General features: G+C 57.5%; 1 protein-coding gene across 1 annotated transcript in view; it reads left to right on the top strand.

Annotated features, from left to right (window-relative positions):
* The first annotated feature begins 2,842 nt into the window (after positions 1–2,842).
* PPFIA4 (PTPRF interacting protein alpha 4) overlaps positions 2,843–16,130 on the top strand; it is a 35,416-nt gene continuing 22,128 nt past the window's right edge. Inside the window, exons 1-8 of the mRNA XM_031061767.1 lie at positions 2,843–3,416; positions 11,465–11,566; positions 11,674–11,838; positions 12,327–12,401; positions 14,539–14,634; positions 15,142–15,363; positions 15,778–15,924; positions 16,028–16,126. Of these exons, the coding sequence (XP_030917627.1) occupies positions 3,180–3,416; positions 11,465–11,566; positions 11,674–11,838; positions 12,327–12,401; positions 14,539–14,634; positions 15,142–15,363; positions 15,778–15,924; positions 16,028–16,126 (1,143 nt within the window). The 5' untranslated portion in view covers positions 2,843–3,179. The remainder of the gene's footprint in view (positions 3,417–11,464; positions 11,567–11,673; positions 11,839–12,326; positions 12,402–14,538; positions 14,635–15,141; positions 15,364–15,777; positions 15,925–16,027; positions 16,127–16,130) is intronic.

Genomic DNA, 16,130 nt, shown 5'->3' with positions numbered 1-16,130 from the left:
TTGTGCCCAAATTAACAGGGCTTAGCCCTGGGGTAGGACTGATTTCTGCTCTTCTGGATCTCCCTGGAGTCTGGGACCTCTTAACCCCAGGAAAGCTGACAGGGAGCTACATGCCTGTGGGTACCCCTGGGGCTGTTCGTTAGGGGCCATAGAACTGGAGAGCATTTTCCCTGCTTAATTACAGGGATGAGGCTCATGTCCAACTCAACCCAAGGAGAGCAGGGGCTGGAATGGTCCCTCACTCTGTGCCTTTTGCTCCACCAGCCTTTTTTTTGTTTTATCCTGCTGGGATAGTGTCCTGGTTTAGGGCAAATTGGGGAGAAAACCTCAAAAAGGCCCCCCCCGCTGCTCTGAAGAGATGACAAATTCTGAAAGTCTCTCCTGTGGATGCTCGCTCTCCTATCAATCCCTCGAGCACTGGGAAAGGCTGCTGCCCAGACTAGGCCCCCATAGGCCACAAAGTACAAGCTCTCAGTTCTCCCCAAGTCCCAGTGCACAGCAGCTTTGAACAGTTCCAAGATAAGGGAAAGAAACAAACGCAGTCCAGGCAAAACTCTGCCTCAGCCAGCTGAACCAACTGAAAAGCAAAGGAAGGCTCTGTTCTGCCCTGTCCGTGCCCAGACACCACAGTGGAGTTCTGAGTTCCAGCAGCCTGTGGAGGAGTGAGTGCAGCCTCTGATAACACTCCATGCTTCTTCTCCCCACCTTGGCTCTCAGAGCCAGTCTTGAAGGCAGACAATATCATATCCAGCATAAGCAGAACAGATGACTGGGGATACAAGCATCATAACCTCACCCTAGGACAGCTGGGATGTCCTCAGTGCAGTTATCCCATGAATCCACAGTTACCCTGGTCATTCACATCCCAACAGCCAGGGCAGAGCATGAACAACCCTCAAAGCTTCAGGACAGTGGCCCATGTCCACAACAGGTTTTATCCCACTTGAGGATCCAACCTGTGAAGTGAGGGGAGGACACCACCTGTGGGACAGCCCTGTCCTCTGTCCCCTGAAGCTGGCTCTCAGCATCACACAGGAGGCACAGTGAGGGGCTGCTGCTTTTGCCAGAGCCTCTCTATTTTTAGAGAGCTTTTTGTGTCAAACTTCCCCTCAGCTGATGAGCCAATGTCATCCAAAGAGCAGAGTTCTGATTCCCCTGCCCTGGCAGTGTCTGGTGTGACAAAGGCACCTCCTCACAAGTGTCACCTTTCATCAGGGCAGGTCCCTGCTGTGCCTCTGAGCTGTTGGGCACAAGAGCTTTCATCCCAGCCCAAAGGGCCAGAACAGGCTGCTCTGGGCCAGGCCTGTGTGCAGGTCCTTTTTATCCATGTGTGTGGGGGAGAGTTTGAAGGGGAAGTGACACAGAATCCCAGCTGGTTTGGGCTGGAAGGGACCTTAAAGCTCATCCAGTCCCATCCCATGCCATGGGCAGGGACACCTCCCACTACCCCAGGTTGCTCCAAGCCCTGTCCTACCTGGCCTTGAACACTTCCAGGATGGGGCAGCCACAGCTTCAGATGCATCCACAGACTCAGAATATTCAGACCTACCCTTGAGCATTTCATCTGCAAAGTTTCACACTGGAGTGGGGCCTGCCCTGGAAGCAGCTCTAGACCAGCACTGCTCACCCTGGGCCTGCCATTGTTGTGTTTTGGTGCTCAGCTTGAGCCCTGCTCATGGTTTGTCCCCTGGCACAGATGGTGACTGCAGTGGGCAGGTCCCCACGGTGGCTGGGGTGGCAGTGTCACTCTCACCCTTGCTGCTGGGGACCCTCACGGAGCTGCAGAGGGCTGAAGTTCCCCCACAGGACTGTGAATCCCCAGCTGGCACCTTGTCTGGGATGGTTTAGGGAAGGTGGGGCTGTGGGCTCCAGCATCAGCCCTGGGCTGGGTTCTCAGGTCCAGCCATGCTTTAATCCAGCCTATATATTGCCAAATGCCAGCTCTGCCTCTTCCCCCCAGCCTCTCATCTGTGGTGCTTGTGCTTGGGCAGGAATTTGGGGATGCTGCTGCCTTCATCCCCTGGGAGAGGTTTGACCAAGGGAGGATGTGCTGGAGTTCAGTTGTCACTGAACAGCTGGGCCCAGCACATCTGTCTATTAATCCAATCATTCAACTCATTTGTTGCTGTGACTTCCTGCCAGGTTTGGGCTAAACTCAGCTGGAGCCTGATTTTCTGCAAATTCCCTGGGGCTGGGGAACAGTGGGGCCCTGGGCAGCCAGGAGTTCCACAGAGGGCATGGGATCCTGGCCCATGATATGTGAATGCCAGAGACAGTTGCAGGATTTTGGGTGCCAGGGTTGCTGTTTCCTGCAGCTTGGTGCCATCCTGGATTTGGGGTAGTGGGTGCAGGAGGTACAACCTGCCACAGCCCATTCCTGTGGGTGCTGAGCCCACCTGGTGCAGCTCTCAAGGGTTTGATGGGGGGCAGAGGGGGCTGGGCAGGTCTCTGGGCATTCTGGGGCCAGCAGGAGGGATCTGATCTCTGTCCCCTCTGCCACAGGTCACTGCTGGGTGTTTGAAGAACTGTGATGCTCAACAGAGACACGCTTCCACGTCAGCAGTGACACCTCATCCAGCTTTAGGGCAAACAGCCCATCCTCACCAGAGCCCCCCTCAGCATGGACAGGCAGCCCAAACATTCCCTGGACCCTCCCTATGCTGGCTTGGGCTCTCCACTGGGACAAATCCTCAAGGATTGTTTTGTCCCCCTCTGAACAGCCCGGACTCTGCAGCCCCTGGAAAGGCACCAGGGAGGTGACCCACAGGACCCAGGAGAAGTGACACACGGGACCCCCGAGAGGTGACACACAGAACCCCCGAGAGGCGACACACAGCGAGAGGTGACACACAGAACCCCCGAGAGGTGACACACAGAACCCAGGAGAGGTGACACACAGGACCCAGCAGAGGTGGCAGTGGGAGCCGGCAGTGACGAGCAGCGAGCGGGGCACTGGTGACTGTGAGGACCCTGCTGGTGCCCAGGACATCCCTGCACCCTGCTGGAGTGATGCCAGCTGCTGCTTAGCCCACAGGAGGAAGGGATGGGGAGTCCCCCTCCTTGAACAGGCCAGTGTCCCCTCCCGTGCTGGCTCCCCTGGCCCGCGGGAGCCCGCAGTGATGTGACTGTGCTGAGCACACCCCCAGCCCCGTCGGGAGCCTCCCCCAGCCAGCCCAACCATGATGTGCGAGGTGATGCCCACCATCAGCGAGGGGGACCCGCTGGGCCCCCCCCAGGGCTCGGAGGCGGACGCTGACTTCGAGCAGCTGATGGTGAACATGCTGGACGAGAGGGACAAGCTGCTGGACACCCTGCGGGAGACGCGCGAGACGCTCGCGGTCACGCAGAGCCGCCTGCAGGAGACGCTCCGGGAGCGGGACCAGCTCCAGAGGCAGCTGAACTCGGCGCTCCCGCAGGTGAGGACCTGCCCTGGCACCTGCCCTGAGGCACACGAGGGGGATTGCATGTGGGGTTCAGCTCATGGCCCTGGGTGGGTTGGCTTGGTGTGACAGTGGTGACGCTGCAGGTGTTGCACCTCATGTCAGCAGTAAATCCTGTAGGTTCTCTCAGGCCAAGCCACGACCAACTGGGACATCTCCCCTTCTCTGTACCCTTGCTGGTCTTTGAGGAGGGGTAGGAATGCAATGCCCCTGTCCACAGGGGAATGGATTTGGAGAAGGGTCAAAACCTCCCCAAGGACACCCCAGGGTGAGGGCAAGGCAGAGTCTTTGCTTCCTATGGGGACAGTCAGTCTGCTGGGGGACAGCACCTGGGGAGCAGATAGCTCATTTTGGGCAGCAGATCTGGCTTTCTGCCTCCAGTTAACTTCTTGGGATGTCAGAAAGTGCTGAGCCCACCGTGGCGCTTCAGATGGGGACATTAACCATTCATCAATCACTCTCCTTCCCCACTGTGCAGAGCAGCCCCACTGCTGCCCCTTCCCTCGCCAGAAGGGCTCCTTTCCATCAGCCCCCTTTCCCAGTGGGGCAATGGGACTTCTGTGTCTCAGTCTTGGTTCTGAGAGGGGACACTGGAGTCAGAGCTGGTGCAGGGTGGGGACTGGGACATCTCAGCAGAGGACAGTGAGGCTGCCAGGGGCCTGTGCTCAGTGAGCAGCCTAGGGCTTGGGGAGTCAGGGCTTGCCTTGGGACTTCTGCTGGTGCTGTGCTCCTGGTTCCTCCACCTGCAGGACCCTCTCCAGGTACTCCAGAGGCCTGGTCTTGATTTCCACAAAGATATTCAGGCTAGAAGAGGATGAGGTGGATGAATCCAGTGTCACAGGGCTGTGCAGGATGAGTCTGAGCTGCCCACCATCTCTGTGGGGTCTTTTGAAATAGCACGGTGTCCCAGGGCTCAGACTTGGGGTAACAGGGATTTTGGGGGGCTGTTGCTCTGCTCTGTTGTGGGTATGGTGTGGGAGGAGCCCAACAGCCCAGGGAAGCAGGAGGCTTCAAATGTTTGCATCTGTTCTAACTCTGCAGTGCTGAAACCTGAGATCCTCCTTGCCTGGGTGTTGGGGTTTGGAGCACCTCAGAGAGATGGAAAATGGGTCAAAAATAGTGGCATGAGCTAGGACAGAGCTCTGGCTGTTGGCTGGCGAGCTCTCTGCATCCCTGCCTTGTCTGGATGGAGGAAAGCAGCTTGGGAACAGCTGTTCCATATGCAGAGCTCAGCTGGTCCTGGCTCTGCCCAAGATGCTGAGAGCAAAACACCCAACAGTGCTTCCCAGGAGCTCCTGGGGTCCCTATGGATGAGATGGTGAGGAGGTTCCTGAGACTTGCTGAGATGTCCCCAGTTGTTGAGTGCATCCATTCTCACCACCACCTCCCAGTGCCGAGGGCTGGGTCCCTCTGCTCCCCGCTCTGGAGAGAGCAAGCCGGGTCACCCTGCCGCTCTGCCCGCCCCACCGCAGCATCCCGGATTAAGGGATGCGCGGATTTAGCCTCGGCTCCCGCTCCGGGGACGGGCCCTGGGAGCCTCGGGGTGTGCTCGGAGCAATCTGGGTCAGCACTCAGGGCCGCCGGCAGCGCTGTGCCCCCTGCGTGCCCGGCCGGGGCCGCCCTGGCCCCTCAGCCCCGGGATGTGACTGGAGCGGCTCCCATGGGGAATCCCCCGGAGCTCCCGCTGCCTCCCGGTCCCTGCGGGCAGGGGGCTCCGGTGCCTCCCGTGCTCTCCCCCGGACATGAGGGCTCGGCATGAACACGGGAAGCAAATCCAGAGGCGCTCACCTGCCCAATGGGATTAATGCCAGCATGTGCATGTACCAGGTAAGTGGGACCAGGATGCGCGGGTCTCTCCCCAGGGCACTGGGGAGCATCCCATAGGTCTGTCCCATCCTCTTCCTCCTTCTCTGTGAGCTCTTTTAGCCAGGAGTGGTAAAAGTGTCTCAGACCCATTGGGAATGGGATGCAAGCTGGATTTCTGGGAGAACCCCTTCTTTGGGGGCAGGAGTGGGCACCGAGGCTCATCAGTAGTGTCCCCTGGGTGCAGCCAGGCTGGGGATGCACTGCCTGCTGAGGCTGGGGTGGGTGGCATCTGGGGACGTGGCACTCTGCACCCTCTCAGGGCACAGTGGCAGCTGGATGCTGCTGTGTCCGCATGGGATCCAAAGGGACAGGCTGGGAATGTGCATGTGGTGCAGATCCAGGCATGGGGCAGGCAGGGGATGTTCCTCTCCAGGGCAAACCCCTTTGCAGGGGTGCTCCAGGCATGCTCCTGCCTGTAGCTCCCATTCCCCCTTGCCTGTGCTGCATGGCTGAACCATCCCCACTCCCAATCCATGGGGGCATCCCTCAGCCCCCAAAAGGCAGAACTCCAGGGCGATTTCCTGGGGAGACTAAGCTGCCTTAATGCTTCTTACATGATTTATTTATTCATGTGGCAGTGCTGAATGTGACTTAATCGGGCTGAAAGCTCCAGCTCCAGCCCCCCTGTTCTGCAGGGAATTAGTGGCCAAGGACCAAGCCCTGAGCAGGTTCTGGGTGCTCTCAGCAGTCCCCCAAGGCCCTGGCTTTGCTCCCAGCTGCCTCCTGCCCAGCCCGCAGCTCAGTTTCTCCTGGGGGCAGGCGCCACCAGGGGATGTTACACTCAGGGGTCCCGGTGCATCCAGATGTGCTCCCAGTTCAGGGTCCTGTGTGGGATGGAGCTCCTCCCTGTCCTTGGCTTCGGGCCTGGCAGGAGTCCCTGTCCCACCTGTGTCAGTGGGAGAACACACTCCCAGATTTCAGCAGGGCTGAGGGCTGTGGGCTGCCCATGGCCATGCAGACCTCCTGCAGTTTCTCCATCCATGGAGCTCTGCTGCACCTTTGCTGCTTCTTGGGCTGCCTGTAGAGCTGAGTTCTGGTCTTTTTGGGGTGAGCAGACCCTCTAAGACTGCCCAAACTACCTGGGGCAGATCCTGACATCAAACAATCACATATAACTTCAAAGTATACCTCAAGTTAACTTGCAAAGACCAGCAGGTAAATGGGAGCCTCAGGAGCCCCAGGTGGGGGAAGACACCCACTGGGTAAGACCCTTAAAGCATCTGCAGATTTTGGGAAGGAGGGGGGGATCTGGCAGCTGTGTTGGAGCTGGTTGTGCTCCTACAAGACTGGGATGCTGAGATGTTGGATTCCTGCTTGCCTGGCTGCACAGTGCTCCTCCCTGAGCAATCTCAGGTGGAAATACACAACGTGCTGAAGGGAGGACACTGATTCCCCATGGATGCTCTTGCAGAGCCCTGGTGTTGTATCCTGGAGGTCAGGGAGGTGCCGCTGTCCAGCGCTGGGGGTGGGTGATGGTCGAAGCCCTGGGTTTACCCAGCAGGATTTAATCTGTGTAATCCCATGCTATAACTGCTGGGGTTGTGTTTATCCCCTCATCTCTGATTTGGGGCTTCCTCTTCATTCTGCTCCACTCCTGGGAGAGAAGTGGGGTGGTGGGGCTGCCACATGGGCAGACAATGGATGGGACTGTCTCACTCGTGCCGAGTCAGCAGCGCTGGTTTCCCAGCATGGGCATCCTTCCCACCCATCCCCTGCCACTCCCTCAGGAGCAATCTCTCCAATTAGGGGCTTTAAAATGCCATTAATCCTACAGCTGGCTCGGGTGCCTTGGAGCAGCAACCGTGCTCCTGCCACAAACAGGGAATTTTGCTGCCTGTGGTGTGATCCTGCTGCATCCCTGTCTGTGCTGCAGACGGCACTGGGAGAGACACGAGGGGGCCCTGGGCTGAGGACTTTGGCATTCCAGCTTTTCCGTGCTACAGGCCTTGGAGCCTTCTCCCCCCGAGCTTCCTAAACCTCTCTGTGCTTTTCCAGCCATCTCCATCCTGCTGGTTCCTGGCCCGCCTCCAGCTCTTCCCTGTGCCTTCCCCCCTGATGCAGCCAAGGAAGAAAACCCCAGACCCCCAACATGCCTGGTGCTGACTAAAGATCTGAGTCCCAGTCCACAGCATCCCACTTCAACACCTTGTGTTGTACTCCAGGTCTCCCTCCCTGCTCTGAAAACAGCATCTCTATATCCTGCTCCATCCCTCCATCCTGCTCCATCCCTCCATCCTGTTCCATCCCTCCATCCTGCTCCATCCCTCCATCCTGTTCCATCCCTCCATCCTGCTCCATCCCTCTATTCTGCTCCTTCCCTCCATCCTGCTCCATCCCTCTATTCTGCTCCTTCCCTCCATCCTGCTCCATCCCTCTATTCTGCTCCATCTGTCCATCCTGCTCCATCTGTCCATCCTGCTCCATCCCTCCATCCCTCCTTCCCTCCATCCTGCTCCTTCCCTCCATCCTGCTCCCTCTCACCCCACGACTTGGGGCCAAGCCCAGTCAGTCACTTGGTGGAGGTTTGGTTTTAATCCAAACTAGCCCCTTCCCAAACTGCTGGGCTTGCAGGGCTCCTGGGGACTCCCAGGCTGTGTTTGTTCACCCTTGGACTGGAGATCAGGCACTCTCCTTCACTTTCTAATCTGTTTATAGGTGTCCCTGCTTAGTCCCAGAACTTATCAGAGCTGGGCAGGCACCTCTGCCTTGCCTGGGAGACTCCTGGCCATGGCCAGGGCAGAGGAAAATCATCTGGATCCTCTTTATCTCCACTTTTCTGGGATGGAGGGTCATGGCACACCTGTGGATGGGGGTGGAGGCTGCACTCCACAGTGCAACACTGCAGCTGTGAGCTGGGACAGCTTGCCTGGTGCCCACCAGTGACCCAGAGCAAGGCGGCAACATCAGCATCTGGCACAGCCGGGGCTCTCGGAGGTGGCTGCAAGCAGGAGCTGCAGTGGTTTATTCCTATTTTTTATTCCCAAGGCATCATACTCAGGCCCTGTGTACTTGGCTGACCTCACTGCTGGCCTGGCTCGCCGCAGGGCTGTTGCTATTTTTGATGTAAATGTTCATTTTTGCAGCTTTCCCTGAGGGGGGACAGTGACCGAGGGCTCTTTGATTTGCCATGGGGTGCTCCAGGCCTGGCACAGGATGTGGGACACAGAGCACAGGATGCAGGCAGCATTCCTGTCGGGATGAAGGGCTGGGAGAGGAGCACCCCTGGGGGAGGGCTGGTGGCAGCTCTGTGCTGTGCCACCCTGGCTGTGACCCGCTGACCGCCTGTGCACCGGGCTGGCCGCAGCAGGGGCTGCCTCTCTCTCCAGAGGATTTGCTCCCTTTTAATCCACTCTTTCAGGATGAAATCCTGATTGCAGGAGCATCTGTACAGCCTGGCCACCACAGCGAGGGAATGCAGGGAGAGGATGCCACTGGGTGCTGGTGATCTCTGTCCCCAGCACTGGCCATCCCTGTCCTCTTGCTGCCTCCAATGCCTTGTCCCACCCATCCTGTGCTGCCCTGCTCTGTTCACTCCCGTGGGAAGAGCATCTGTGTCCACAGCCAGTGTGCCCTTCCAGCCACAGGGCTGAAGAGGTGCTTTGGATCCACAGGGTCCTGGCCTGGTGCTGGAAAAGCACAGAGCTGATGCGTCCCCCACGTTTTCAGCTCGGGCTGCTGGGAGCCATTCCCGGGGCCATCCCGGTGCCAGGATGCTTTTCCCAAGCTCCTGGAGCCCTGCCGCCTGTCTCTCGGCGCGTTGAGGGACTGGGGGAGTGACAGATCCCTGAGTGTGTGGCGATGCACAGGCACCTCTCTGGCACATCTCCCTGCTGCTTTCTGCTCGCCGGCATTCCCAGCCCGGCTCTAATCCGCAGGGATGCTCGGGAGCTGCTGGCAGTGCTTGCATAACGCACGGAACGCGCACATGTGCCTGCGGCCGGGCCTGATCCCTGAGCCCGCCGGGATCGGGGTCGGGATTGGGATTGGGATTGGGCTTGCACTCGGATCGGGATCGGGATCAGGATCGCACTGGGATCGGGATCAGGATTGGGATCACACTAGGATTGCACCGGGATTGGGATCAGGATTGCACTGGGGTTGGGATTGGGATTGGGATTGGGATCAGGATCGCACCAGAATCACACTGGGATCAGGATTGGGATCAGGATCGCACTGGGATTGGGATCAGGATGGGGATCGGGATCAGGATTGGGATTGGGATTGGGTTTGCACCGGGATAGGATCAGGATGGGGATCGGGATCAGGATCGCACCGTCATCGCACTGGGATCGGGATTGGGATTGGGATCGCACCGGGGTCCCAGCACCGGGCAGGGCACGGCTCCGGGAAGGGCTGGGCTGGCACAGTGGGATCCCACTGGAGCTGGGTCTGCCGAGGGTTCCCTGTGCTCTGGGGGCTCTGGGATGGTCCCAGAGCAAGGATGGGATGGGGCATGGCAGAGGTTAGTGACAAGGTTTGGGGTGTTGTGACAGATTTGGGGGAGAACTGGTGGGGAGAAGGGTGATCCCAGGGCTGGAGGGATCCCTGGGGAAGGGATGGGGCCAGGGGTGATCCCAGATTGGAGCGGTCCCTAAGAAGGGATGGGAAGAGGGAAAACTGCAGGGCTGGAGTGGTCCCTGGGGAATGGATGGGGCAGGAAGGGGTCTGGGAAGGACCTCAGGCCCTGGGGCAATGCCAGAGCAGGGGCGTGGAGCAGGGATGTGGGGTGGCAGCTGCCTGAGGCAGATGACAGGCTGGAAAGGAGCTGTTTATGGGATCAGTGATTCTTTCCCTTTCCCTTCACTGCAACCTGCTCAGGTCCTGTCCCACTGTGGGGGTCTCAACTGCACCAGTGGCACCACAATCCCCACCAATCCCAGGCTACAAACCCCAGCAGTGGGACAGGTTTGGGGAGGGCAAGGGAGGGAGAGGGAAAACCTTGCTGGGGCAAGCAGATGTAAGAGCTCTGGATTTCTCAGAGCTTCAGCTGTCACAGGAGGTTTCACTTGGAGCTGAGCAGAGCATTTGGTTCAGCCTAAGCCTCAATGCTTTGCTTCGGTTTGAAGGGGTTTTATTTGGTAAACCTGAAAATAAAAGTGAAAAAGAATTTCATGCTGTAAAGCAGCTCTCAACCCCCTCTTGAAATTTGGTTTGTTAATGCTCCATCAAATCCTCCTTGGCTTCTTCTGAAATCCTTTGCCTTTTAAAATTCTTTCCAACACTGAACATGGTGTGAATTTGTGGCGTGTTCCTGCATTTGCATTTCTCACCCTAAGAAATCCCAGCTGCAAAACCTCACTTAGGCCTGGCACCACTGAAGAGACACTGGGAGTGATGGCTCACCCAGGTGCCTGGGTTTCATTTTTTATGGGAAAGGGAACCCTCCTGCATCCAAGGGACTTCAAAGTGAATTTCCCTTCCCCTCCAACACAGCCACAAGTGTGATTGTGGCTTTCATCCTATCTTGAGGGATGTGCTGGGTGTGCAGCATTCATTTGGCATTGCTCTGGGCTTGGCTCTTCCTTGCTGGCTGTCACATCCCTGGAGGAAGCAGTGGCAGCAGCAAGAGCTGGTGGCACCTGGCTGTCTCCTGCTGTGCCCCATCCCTCTCAGCTGGGACTTGGCACCTGAAGGTGCCCCATGTGCAGCTCACTGGGGCTCCACATGCTAGACTGAGGCAGCAACCTCTTTTTTGCAAGGAAGTTTTGGATGATTGCAGGTCCTGAGGCCATGGCAGAGGCTGGCTGAGGGCCAGGGGACTCATCCTGACTGGCTGGGGTTTTTTGGTGAGTTTTAGCCTGATGGGATGCTCCAAGGTGGGATCTGCATCCAGGGGACAGTGGGAATGGGAACATGCTGGTGGTCTTGACTGGGATGCTTTCAATGCCATCGACCACCTCTGCAGCTGTAGATCAGTTTCTTGTGCCATTGGACATCAAACCAAGTGGGATAAATCTTGAGCTGTTCTGTTCTCCTAGTCCAGAGCATGAGGGAAGCCAGGAATAAATCCCCTCCTGGCCTGGCTGTGCCTCTCCACTGGTTTCTCCACATTCCCTCAGTGCTGCCCTGGTTGGGTTTGGATGGGAAATGCTGTGCTGGAGGTCCAGCAGTGGGGCTGGAGTGCTGACTCCACCACCCTCTGTCCCTGCTCTCCGCAGGAGTTTGCGACGCTGACGCGGGAGCTCAGCGCCTGCCGGGAGCAGCTCCTGGAGAGGGAGGAGGAGATCTCAGAGCTGAAAGCCGAGCGCAACAACACCCGGGTAAGCCTGGAGACCCTGCTGGGAGGCCCTCAGCCCTGGGACTGTGGGAGCCCCGGGGCCGCTGGGCCCATCCTGGCCGTGACAGCCCCTCTGTCGTCCCCCTGCAGCTCCTGCTGGAGCACCTGGAGTGCCTGGTGTCACGGCATGAGCGCTCCCTCAGGATGACCGTGGTCAAGCGGCAGGCCCAGTCGCCATCTGGGGTGTCCAGTGAGGTCGAGGTGCTCAAGGCACTCAAGTCGCTCTTTGAGCATCACAAGGCGCTGGATGAAAAGGTGGGAAAGCTGCTGGGACCTCTCCTGCTCAGAGTTCCTTCTCCCGCCCCTCCACTCCCTCCCTGCTACTTTGTGTTGTTAAGTGGTTTTCCCAAAGCTGCAGTGAGGAGCTGCTAGGGCTGCCCAGTGTATCCTCTGGATTTGAGGCTGTTGGGCACAGGGAACTCCCCCAGGTCACTCTCGAGGTGGTGGCATTTGACACCCTGGGTCAGTCTTTGTTGTTCCTCCTCATTCATTCACCTCAAGCATCTCCTTCCTCTGCTAGGAGACCTCTCCAGGCTGTTCTGGCTGTAGAGCTCCAAGAATTGTCCCAGCCTGTTTTCTCCAACACAATTTAACCCCCTGTGATGGCCTGGATGATCCTGAACCTGTGAATCCACCTGAGCCTGGCTGTCAGCCTAACAAACAAGCCTGGGAGCATGTCTAAATCCTGGATACCCTCATCCTGGAAAAATAACAGCCTTTCCCGTTGTTTCACTCACCTGCAGGTGAGGGAACGCCTGCGAGCAGCCTTGGAGCGTGTGGCCACCCTGGAGGAGCAGCTCGTGGATGCCCATCGGCAGGTAAGGGGTACCTGGGCACCTGCTGGGCTGGGAATGCTCCCCATTACCTTGGGCAGTTCATGTGATATTTGCATTTGGTCAGGTTCTTTGTAAGGCTTTTGTTCTAAAATTGCTGTTTACTTGAAGGTTTGTCTGTGTTGAAGGAAACCTTGTAAAGATTCTGAGAACGTTTGTCTCACAGGTGACATTTCCCTGTTGTTTGCTGTTTGGAATTCATGTCACTGACAAAAACAGTCTGAATGTGAATCATTCCAGGGGGCTGAGGGTGATGTGAGATTTGCCCTGATTTGGCAGAGACCCAAACCACACTGCTTCAAGCACCTCATCTTGCATCCCCCATCTTCTTCCCTGCTGGAGTCCTGGGGTTTGGATTTCGCTGTCCCCAACCTCCAGCCGTGGTCATCTCAGAATCCCAGACTCATTTGGGTGGGAAGGAACCTTAAAGCTCATCTCATTCCATCCCCTGCCATGGGCAGGTATGCCTTCCACTATCCCAGGTTACCCCAAGCTCTGTCCAACCTGGCCTTGGACACTTCCAGGGATAATGTTCTTGAAGAGACATGAACTCTGTTTTCCTTCCTGGAGTTTGTGACCAGCCACTAGTCCCAAAAGGAAGGAGCCATTCTACAGCCTCTGCTGGCCAAATTTTGCTCCTCTTTCCAGTTCCCAGGATAAGTCTCATGGTATTTCCCGTACTTCCAGGCCTCTCTCAGGGACCATTCCCCACCCTCCTCTATCAGAGCAGGACACAGTGCCAGTGTTTATCCCCTTCTCCAGCTGCACTGGGTTCAGAATCTGTCTGGCTGTAAACCAGTGAAATGAGCTGGGAAGGAGCCCTGGCCTCACCAGGAAAATCTCTCTCAGTACTGAGCCTTCCCAGCACGTCTGACTTCCTCTCTCTTAGAATCATGGAATCATTAAAGCTGGAAAAGCCTCCAAACTTTGACCAAACACCCCCATGCCCACTGAACAATATTGTGAAGTTCCACGTCCACTTGTTTTTTGAACACTTTCAGTGATGGTGACTCCATCACTGCCCTCAGTAGTTGTGCCAGGGCCTGACTACCCTTTCAGGGAAAAAATTTTTCCTGATGTCCCACCTGACCCTCCCTATTACCGGATGGAACATGCCTGGGCTCGTCTGGCCCTTGCTGCTTGACCAAAGGCGGCAGCTGTGGTGTTTCACCTCAGAGACACCTTTGGCTAGCTGGAAATTGCAGCTGGCACTTGGGACAAGTCCAGGCAAGCAGGAACTCAGGTTTTACCTCTGATGGAAAGGCTTGAGGCGAGGTGAAGGAAAAAGGAGACGGATCCTGTTGGAGGGCCTTGATCCAGACTTTTATTCCTGGGCACGCAGACCTCTGAATGTTGCGACAGCTCCAACAGAACAACGAGCATGTGGTCTCAGTGTCCTTTTAAACCCCGAGGACAGGGGGAGGGAAGGGGTAGGGATCCCACCAACCAGGTAGGAGGGGGGAAGTCTCAGGGGACAATGATACCTAGACAGGCCAATGACCCCAGGGCTGAGAAGCATCTTTTGAACTTTAGCCAATCACACGACGCCCTTGCTGTAATGTCAAGCTTGACGGACAGCACTTAGCAGGAGGCAAGGGGAGGGGAAGGGAGAAGGTATTGCCACACCTGGGGAACGACTGGGATAGCTAAAACAGGAAATTGCATCACACTGCAACACCTCCCCTGGCTTAGCTTGAGGCCATTTCTTCTTGTCCTGTCCCTTTGTTCCCTGGGAGCAGAGCCTGACTGCCCCCACCCTGGCTGCCCCCTCCTGTCAGGGAGTTGTGCAGAGTCAGGAGGTCCCCCCTGAGCCTCCTTTTCTCCAGGCTGAGCCCCTCCAGCTCTCTCAACCACTCTTGGTGCTCCAGTCCCTTCCCCAGTTCTATTCCCTTCCCTAAACACACTCCAGCCCCTAAGTGTCCTTCCTGAACTGAGAGCCCAGAGCTGCCCCAGGATTCCAGCTGGGACCCCAGCAGTGCCAGCTCAGGGCTGTTCCTCACCCGCTCCCTCCGGTTCCCCCAGCCATTAGCAGGACTCTGGCAGGGAGCTGGTGCAGCCCTGGCTGCAGCAGGACTGGCCTCAGCTCCTGCTGTCCCCAGTGCTGAGTCCCTGTTCCCATCAGGTGGCAGCTCTGCAGCAAGGCTCTGCCCGGGAGCCGGCAGCGGGCGAGCGCGAGGAGAGGGAGCCCAAGGAACCAGCACCCAAACTTCCATGGAAGGTGAGAGCCCAGCAAACCCCTGCTCAGTGAGGCTGTCATTTCTCCCACCTCCCTGGTGCTGGATCCAGGGTGCTGAAAACCGTTTTCCCTCTCCTCTGGGTCCAGCCCCGTGGGAAATGCCCTTCCTGGTGGGTACAGGCCATTTCTGAGCGGGGTGCACTGAATTTGTGCTTGGGTGCTCCAAGGGGTTCTACTTACCAGAGATCACAAAATGGTTTGTATGGGAAGAGACCTTAAAGGCCATCTTGTTCCACCCTCCACCATGGGCAGGGACATCTTCCACCAGGTGCTCTGGTAAACCCTCAGCCTCTCCTATTCCATCATTCCTGTAAGAAGCCCCATCCCTGACTTGTGGAGGCTGTTGATGGAGGTCCCAGAGCCCCCTGTCTCCACTTCCACCTCTTCACTGAGTCCCTGCAGGGCACATTCCCACTTTGAGTAGCTGCAGGCAATGCCACAGCCTGGGAGCTTTGGAGCATTCAATATCCACCTCCCTCTGCCTTGCAGCGTCTCTCCAATGGCTCCGTCCACCCGGACGACGAGGCTGGGCGGGTGGTGGAGCTGCAGGAGCTCCTGGAGAAGCAGAATTTTGAAGTGGTCCAGGCCAAGGAACGAATCTCTGCCTTGGCTGCCAGCGTGGCTGAGCTGGAGGAGGATCTGGGCACTGCCAGGAAGGATCTGATCAAATCTGAGGAGATGAGCAGCAAGTACCAGAGAGACCTCCGAGAGGTGAGTCCCTGACCCCTTGCACTACCCAGCCTAGGGCAGAGACCTCACAGCTGCTTCCACTGGGCTGGGAGGGGATTGGAACTCCTGTTGTGTGCAGGATGTTCTCCAAAAGAGGCCACTGCCTTTGGGAAATTGTCCCCAAGTCCATCAGCAGGACTTCCCTGAGGTTACAGACAGGCTCTCAGGTGTGCAGCACGCCTGGGGCAGTGACCTGTGTCCTCTCTAGAAGGTTTTCCTGCGATTGTTTGACTCTCCCTTCATCACTGCCCCATTCTGCTGTCCCTCATCCCCGTGTCAAGGGGGGTTTTCCCACCCCTTAGACTCGGAGTGTCCCAGGCTTGAAGGAACTAGATGGCCTTGCTATTCCCAAAATGCTGTCACAGAGCAGGATGTGATAGCCCCATCGCTTCCCAGGCCCTGGCACAGAAGGAGGACATGGAAGAGAGGATCACCACGCTGGAGAAACGGTACCTGGCAGCCCAGCGAGAGGCCACCTCCATCCATGACCTCAACGACAAACTGGAGAATGAGTTGGCCAACAAGGAGTCCCTGCACCGCCAGGTACTGACCCTGGGCCCTGAGTGTCCCCTTGCCCCGGGGCTGGGGCAGGAGGGGAGCTGGGGGTGGGCCATGCCGGGGTGGCAGACACCCTGCTGTCCCACAGTGCGAGGAGAAGGCGCGGCACCTGCAGGAGCTGCTGGAGCTGGCCGAGCAGAAGCTGCAGCAGACAATGAGAAATACAGAGACGCTGGCCGAGGGGGGAGCGG

The sequence above is a fragment of the Geospiza fortis genome, unplaced genomic scaffold, assembly GCF_000277835.1.
Source record: "Geospiza fortis unplaced genomic scaffold, GeoFor_1.0 scaffold26, whole genome shotgun sequence".
Classification (NCBI taxonomy): Eukaryota; Metazoa; Chordata; class Aves; order Passeriformes; family Thraupidae; genus Geospiza; species Geospiza fortis.
The sequence above is the reverse complement of the archived record's forward strand: the minus strand, read 5'-3'. Positions and strand labels throughout refer to the sequence as shown.